This window comes from Prosopis cineraria, unplaced genomic scaffold, assembly GCF_029017545.1.
Source record: "Prosopis cineraria cultivar Desert tree isolate PC_DT_omini unplaced genomic scaffold, ASM2901754v1 PC781, whole genome shotgun sequence".
NCBI classification, from domain to species: Eukaryota; Viridiplantae; Streptophyta; class Magnoliopsida; order Fabales; family Fabaceae; genus Prosopis; species Prosopis cineraria.
The window spans coordinates 33349-41968 of NW_026556106.1; the positions used below are offsets into that span (position 1 = coordinate 33349).

General features: G+C 30.3%; 1 protein-coding gene across 1 annotated transcript; it reads right to left on the reverse strand.

Moving 5' to 3' along the window:
- Positions 1-1529: 1529 nt before the first annotated feature.
- LOC129298343 (uncharacterized) lies at positions 1530-5354 on the reverse strand. Its single transcript, XM_054936746.1, has 6 exons — positions 5253-5354; positions 4759-4944; positions 4581-4658; positions 3806-3887; positions 3111-3253; positions 1530-1938 (listed from the first exon to the last, which is right to left on the reverse strand). The coding sequence occupies exons 1-6, from the start codon at positions 5352-5354 to the stop codon at positions 1729-1731; spliced, it is 801 nt and encodes a 266-aa protein (XP_054792721.1). The 3' UTR covers positions 1530-1728.
- Positions 5355-8620: the final 3266 nt, after the last annotated feature.

Genomic DNA, 8620 nt, shown 5'->3' on the forward strand with positions numbered 1-8620 from the left:
TTTTTCTTGATTACTGAGTTATTTGTCCTTTCTGTAACTCTAATGAGAGAAACTCTTTAACATTTAGTTAATATACCTCTTTTGTTCTCAATATATAAATCCTTTTAAGGACTTTAACGCAAGATCCCCTCCACATCTGTTTACCACATGAAAAATTTTCCCCCTAAAATACCCCTAGTTAACACTCCATTTTTCCTACTCAATGGAAATTCACAAATGCTGTCAATTAAATACTATGGTAATTCTATGAAAAAAAAATTACGCACTAATTACAAATAACCAATTTAAGTCTTTTCTTTTTTAATATTTGTTAGGTAAAAGGACCCTACAATTAGAACTTAAGGATTAAGGAAGTAACATATTACTCATAATATTTATATACATATATATATATATATATAGAGAGAGAGAGAGAGAGTATCATTCAAGAACCACAAAAAGGACTTTGTTGCATTGAAGGACCAAAATATTTTGAAAATACTCTATCAAGGCCTCAGAACCAAAGTGAAACTTGTTGCTGGAGCTTCGGTGATGGGGCTTTAACTCATCTGCTAGACCACCACCAAAACTCTAACCCCGGCAACAATTGTGGAGGGGTAGTGTTTTAAATAAAATAAAGGAAGAGTATTGTAGTAATTGATCCAGACAAATTAATTACATTTCAATTTCTTAATCCTTACATGCTATGTTAGAATCATCATTTAGTCCTTTCATGAAAGAGTGTTTTTTTTTTTTTAATGAGATTCTTCCTGCTTCCTTCAACCCTATTCATAAGACTATATCCATTAGACTTTAGTAGAAAACTCTTTACAAAACTCAATAAAATATTTATAACCCATTTTCAAAATATCCTCATTTCTTTTACCTTAACCTTAATTAATACTTTCTTTAATTTTATTTATAAATCATTTCCAACATGTTTTATCATAAGAACCAAAGAAAACATTTAACTTCACTCACTTTATCTTAAAATTTAACAAATTTTTACATTTATCCTTGACACATATTCTTAAATTTTATTATTAACATTTTTTATTCAAAGCATTAATAAGAGCAAATGTAAAGAGAAACATTAAAAATTGACAAATGCTTTATAAACATGATCATTTTTTTCCCTCTCTTTATCTTATAAATAGAATAAGGGGAGTAGCCTTTTTCCTCTCCCCACCCCCCCCCAAAAAAGAACTATACCAAGATGTAATTTTGAAAATAAAGTTGTAAAATTTTTGGACATTTAGCTAATCTCCTAAATCTTTGAAAAATAGTTAACAAGGCCTTATAAAAAGGGCAAAAGGGCTAGAGGGAGTATCTAATTAAATAAAAGAAACCACAACAAAAATCGGCTTTGCATAACTATCAATTTGATAGTGGGAGCTACGTTCCATTACCAAGGGTATCGCATAACAGAGTGTTGCAATGCATTCAAACCCGTTGCTTTATTAAATTTTTAACTTTTTTTTGAATTAATTTTTTATAACTTATTTAACTTAACTCTACAAAACAGAAGCAAGAAGAAATCAAGACAAGCATGAAACAACATCATATGCATGTATGTATACATATATATACATACATGTGTGTATACATACATACACATATATATATATATATATATATTAAACATTGCACATCTTAATATATATACAACACAGTAATGTGGATGACTTACTTCATCTTCCTAGGATACTTTATCCAAAGGTTGATATCATGATGCATGCGGGAAAGACCTCATTTATCATCGTTCAGCTTAGACAGTAGAAACAGGCAACTAGAGGAAAGCATGACGGAAGCACAGAAGCAGAGCAGATCCACAGGAGTGTGTATAACAGCCTTCTTACTCCTGTCAAACAACCCTATCAGAAGTAGCATCACTATCACATGACCCAGCTTCGTTTTCAGTTCATTCACAGTCTTTATGTCCAGCCATTTTGGTCGTTCCTGAAAGGGATACACAACAATACTTCTCTTAAAATTAATGTTTCGGACTAACAAATTAACAAGGCCATAATTTTGCAAACTACTATATTACATTTTGGAGCACATGTCAGTAGTACAAATCTCTGCAGCAGCAATACATAGAGATTGGACTGTTTTCATAAATTTTGCGTACAGGGAATCTAATTGGGATGCTGATTTGTTAGCTAAATATGGACATGGGGGGGCCTTTCCTTTTGAAATCTTTGATCAATCTCCACCTTTCTTGCAGGAGGTGGCACGTGAAAGATTGGATCTAGTTTGATCTTCACTTTGTTGTATCTTTGCGCCTATTTTTTCCTTGAGCAATTGATTTCAGTTTCCATTCAAAAAAAAAAAAAAAAAAGCCTCTGCAGCAAGGGAACGTTGAACTGTATGTTTCATTGGTAGCTACAGTCAACCATAAAAATTCTTTTTTAAACAAGAATCTTATTACAATTATAATGTAACTTTTGAACTTGTCTAGGAACACCATGAGTGTTTTTGTACGGTAATTAAGCTTCAAATCTCATGTCAACAATGTCTGAGCAAAGCAACTATCAAGGAGGATGTAACTTTCACCCAACAGAAACTTTTAAGAATACCACAACCACTGCCAAACATAGATAAACTGAACGGAAGTTTTTTTGACTGACCAGTGACAACCTTCATGAATTCTCTTGACAACAATTCTACATTTTATATAAGAAGAGGATGGGAAAAAAGGAAATTTACATCCTGCACATCTCTCTATATAAAAGCACAATTTTTCAAAATGTAAACTTGCCAGAGTCATGGTTTAAGTAATCTATCTCATATTTAGATCAATCCAACTTCTTTTTTCCCCCAACTTTCAGATGCATCAGACAGTGAAAATACACATCACGCAAAAGCCTCCTCCCTATGCATGTCACTTGAGCAAATAAACCAGTTGCTGTTTTGGCCCAAAAAACAAGAAAATGCTATTCACAAGTGACACAGTACAATGCAATACCAAAGGAAGGAGCAAGAGTTTCATTTAAGAAGTGCTTTTGTAATAATATGGATAAACTTCATCACCTAGTGGTCCCGTGACACACAAGTTAGATAAGTTGGGATAATCAGCAGGTGACCAACAAGCAAAGGGGAAAACAGAAAGAGTATGTGCAAAAGCTAACCTTCAGAGGGAACAAACCAAAGAGATTGGATCTGTAAGAATCGTTTTGATCTGGCAGAGAGCCTGCACTACCAAGATTACTGACAAAGAGCTCATAGAGACCCATTCCAAAAACCAGCATAACGGTTCCTAAAAGATAGACATCTGCATATGCAACAATGCAAAAAACGAGAAAAATTATGAGACAGAAATGGTCGTATATCAAATGTCAGAAAAGTGTTTAACACTGGCAACAATCTTAAAATTAACATAATTAGTTTATGCCACGTTCAGGCTTCATAAGCAATTGACATTCCAGTGAAAACTGAAGAATATTAAAAAAACAAATTAAAACTATACCACTGCAAATCTAAATTTGTGATCATTCAGTTCTTGATATCATCTTGAAAATTAAAATGGATCTACTTTTAATAATAAAGCCAAAGTACAATACCCTTTGATACATTGGTAAGAGCTTATCTTATCTCAACACGAAAATTAGTTGCTAACTGCATCAAATTGATCTCTAGTATCAATTCAAAAATGCGGTTAAGGAGTATAGGCAATGTTAAGTATTTCTTTCTTTAATTTTCTCTTTCGGAAAAGACGCGACTTGATTTAATAATTTGCAAAAAATTGTTTATGTCAATTTGTTATATCCTTCTCTGTCAACAATCAGTTAGAGTAGGTCAATTTTTAGTATTTAGAGATACTCACCGATAGCTTCTACCAGCATCAGGATTACTTTACTTCGATCAATGAAATATATCATAAAAGTCTCTGCAACAAATGTGCAGCCCTGCATGTTAAATGGTCAATAACATACAATTATTATGCAATAGAATGAGATAATCAGGCAAAGTAAAATGAGTGATCAATGATGTTGAAAATCCATTCAATCAACTCAATCAAATTTATGCAATTACAAATTTCCTTTCTGATAAAATTTAAAAGCTTCCTCTTCCCCCGGCTCTACCTACCTACCTCAAAGGTATGTTCATCTCCTTAGAGCTTGAGACTGAAAGGTACAGGGGAAGTACAGAAACTGACGGGCATATTGGAGTAACTATTAATGTGTATATATACATATAACCATATTTAACCCAATCATCTAAGCTTCAGAATTAAGGAGTAAGGCTTCAATGTCCTTCTTGATCAACAAAGCCGCATGCTTAAGTGAAAGCATGTCCTTTTTATGGCAAAAAAGGAAAGGAAGAAGTAAAAGCATGCTTTTTATAAATGAATGTCGGCGTGTCCAATTAAGACCTAAAACCAAAGAGCACATGGCTATAAATCAATCACAACAAATAATCTAAAGATGTCATATGACTATCCCAACTATGACAAATTAATTATTAATTAAATAGCAAGAGTGGAGACGGAACTATTTATCCTCAGCCGCGATTCTGTACGAACTCGTTAAAGCGGCAGATGGGTTCTCTCTGCGTGATCTGTGTTTAAAAAACCAACGATAGTAGTCTAACAATTGTACCTTGATAAAACATAGAAACGATCCGATTAATGAGCCAAAAACTCCCAGAATAGCCAGAAACCGGCATCTATAAATGACCTACAAAATCCATTGGCCAAAACAAAAAAAGGAAGCAGAAATTAAGCTTGATTGTGCATCACAAATAATTCCAAAAGCTTGTACCGTACCAAACTCTTACCTTCTCTATCTCTTCCTCAATAGCTTCCAACTTCCCAGGTTTCTTCTGAGATATGCGAGAATTCGACGCGATAACAGGCGATGAAGAATTTGCCGCAGAAGAGACAGCAGACCCTGAGGTGCTACACCCGCAATTTAGAAAACTCGATCTATGATTCCCGAACTCAGAAACCTTTTGGCACAGGGGCTCAAAATGAAATTATGGCGACCGAGCGGCGCCGATGATGTTGTTCTGGAAGTTCCTTGCGTCAATGCGTGCGAAAGTCTCATTGTCACGGCTTGAAATTGAAAAAGAGGAAGAAGAAAAGCCTAGTTGCAGGCAAGTGACGCACTAACAGGGAGCGAACAAGAGAGAAAGATCGAGAGGAAATCAAATCAAATAATCATCGATGAAATTGAAATGTTAGTGTGCGTTCGAGATATCAGCCACGTAATATGGTATTTACAGTGAAAGTATGCACTACGTAGGAATGAGAGCTTCGTCGAATCAATCACGTAGTACAGCCCATCTGGAAAGAAGGACGAATAGAGCGCTTGCAACGCCTCAACTCCGATAATAATGACTTCATTCATCGAACCACTCTGACCTGCCTCCATAAAAATCTTCCCCAAAAACGACAAATTTGGAATTTGGAATCACCTCGCTCGGACTGATTGATTTCGGCAGAAAAAACAAAATACCACGTGATATTTTTTTCTTTTTTAATGAAAAACGAAGCAGATCCCAAAACTATACTCTTGTTAATTTCACTTATTTGACCAAAATCTTATTTGTATGTTTTAACTTTCAAGAGTTTTAAAAAGAAAGGAGAGATAGTTTAAAAAATAATTTTTTTATTATTTAAAGTGAAAATTTTATTACAAGAAATGTAGTATAAAAGAGTTAATTTTTTTTGGGCACAAGAAAATTTAAGGAATTTAAGTCTTAAGAAATTATGAGCTAAATCTTTATCAGTTGAATCTATTTTTATTAATCAAAACTAAAAAGAGTTAAGTTTTATTAGTTAAAATAAAAAGCATAATTCTAATGGTGGTGGTGTGTATTATATTATGTTATTATAAGGGAAAATGGCAATAAAATTTTATCAAAATATATAAATGACAATCAAATTTTTCAAAATTCATAATTTTCTAAAGTTCTTAGGTATCTTTTTGTCATTACAAAATTGGACCGTTTAAAATAAAATTAAAAAAGGGTTCATGTAAAAAATTATGATTTTTATTCAATTCTTACGATTTACAGAATGAAAATTATGATTATTTGAATAAAAATTTTGATTGGTTATTTTTAAAACTTGAATTTTAATGATAAAAAAAATTTTACATCAGAAGCTGTAATTTTTTATTTAATTCTTATAATTTAAAAAATAAATGTTAAAAATTGCTAGAACAAAATTATGATTAAAATTGATTATTTTCATAATTCGTTTATTAATCATAAGAGAAATTTTACATAAAAAGTTATGATTTTTTTTTCAATTTTTACGATTTATAAAGCAGAAGTTATGATTATTTAAACAGAAAATATGATTGAAAAAAGGAGCCACACCTATTATTTTTATTTTAAAGAAGGGGTCATTTAGTCTTTTAACTTAAAATCATTAATGTCAGAAAATTAGTTAGGGATTTTAAAAAAAATTATGACATTTTAAAAAAATGTGATTGTCATTTATATATTTTGATAAGATTTTATTGTCATTTTTTATTATAATTTTATCTTTTATGTATAGTTCTTTAATAGTATTTAATTTTAATAAGTTTTATATTTAATATAATTTAATAAAAATCATAAAGAATTTATTAATAATATTAATATTTATTTTTCATACAAATTTGCCTCTACAAACTAATTTTTCTAAGTCCATCATCAAGCATATGCAAAGTTTCTTTTATGATATGCCATTTATTTTTAACGAAACATGTAATTTTTTTTCATATATTTGAATATGTTTTTTGCATATTCCCAAAAAAAGTCTTCGTGTCAATTTTTTTATAAAATATACCTTATATTTGAATATACTTTTTGCATATTCTAAAAATAATAATCTTGGTGTCAAATTTTTTATGGAATGCACTTTAAATTCCAATATGCTTCTTGCATATTCTTAAAAAAGAAAATCTTCGTGCCAAAATTTTATATGAAATACATCTTATATTTGAATATATTTTTTTGTATATTTTAAAAATTGTATCAATTTCATGAAACACTTAGTCACCTCACTCAATTTTTAGGATATCCTTTTGTAATATTTTGAAAATTTTGCTCATTTTTCATAAAAATCTATTTTCATATTATGAAAATCAAATGTTAGGAATGAAAAATAGTCCCTATATGAGCTTGACAATGAAACTTATAAAATATGGAACAAAATTTACATATTGAACAAATTGACATCATACATGGTTCATGTTTTATAAACTTTACATTGAGTTTAAAATAAATTTATTTTACATGAGGTATTGCAATTTTATATGGAAAAATGATTCATCCACAGGAGATAAAACTTGAAAAAAAAAATAATCTCTATACAATCTTTACAAAATCTCATTTATATGAGTTTTGAGAATATAATTTTTTAGAATCTTCTTCTAGTTCTTCAAAATATCCTCTTCTTCTTCTCTTTTCCACCAAAGTTGCAACTCTTCTCGATATTAGTACATAAAAAAAGTTTCACATCTAAAAATTAGAAGATAAATCACAAGTATATAAAATTAAGAAATATTTAATCAAATGCCTTAAGCTATTTTTATGGAGTATATACTATCCTTAAACATATGTAATATAAAAAATCTAATATGATATCAAGTGCCATTCGATTAGATACTAGAAAAAAAGAAAAGAGAGAGAACGAAAAAAATGAAAGAATGAAAGAAGAAAAAAACATGAGATTAAAAAAATGGAAAGAGAGAATGAAAAGAAAAAAGAAGAAGAAATTGAATAGACTTAAGGCGTTTGAAATTAAAAAAGTACAAGCTCAAGCAAGAAAAAGAATAATAATAAAAGAAGAAGAAGAAAATAATAAAAGGAATATTAAAACATAAAAGAAGTCTCACATCTAAAGATTAGAAGATAGATTACAAATATTTAAACTTAAAAAGTATTTAACAAAATGATTTAAGCTATTTTGATGGAGTATGTTATTTATAAGCATACTTAATATGAAAAATGTAATGCTCAAAAGGAAGTCCTTGCTTTATAGAGTATCATATTCAAAGGAATAAGGAACCAACATCAATTATAGTATCTTGTAATGCAAAAAATGCAAAGATCATTCCAAGTGATCCATCGAACATCGCGACATCAACCATAATATCCTATTCAAAGAAATAAGGAAACATAAATATTGATTAAAGAAAAAAGTCTCACCCATAATTAAGGCATATAAAAGTAAGTTTTTGAGGACATCAATACATTATCAAATGATAGCCAATCAACAAAGCCTCAACATCTACATTTGCACCCTCCATTCAACCATATTCATTCTCCATTTTGTCTTCCACCTAGAAATAAGCATAATCATTAGTCAATCTATTAAAAATAGTTCATTCTTTTGTATTCAAAAATAGAAGTAGAGGACTAACTTTAATTTATCATAGCACATACATGCTTTACAATTGCAATTTCCACAACATACAGGACACTTCTTAGCAATATCTTCCTCTCAATTGAGAATACCTTTACAATATAGCAAATACATGGAGGACCAAAATTAACCGTGATATTAATTGAACATAATGTTTGTGCATTCATTGATAATAGAGAAGAAGAAAGTTTTCTTACTCCAGGATCATTCTTGTTTACTTTAGTTGTCCCTTACTTATAACTTCAGATTTAAAAGCCCTCCTTCAAATTAACAAAGGGA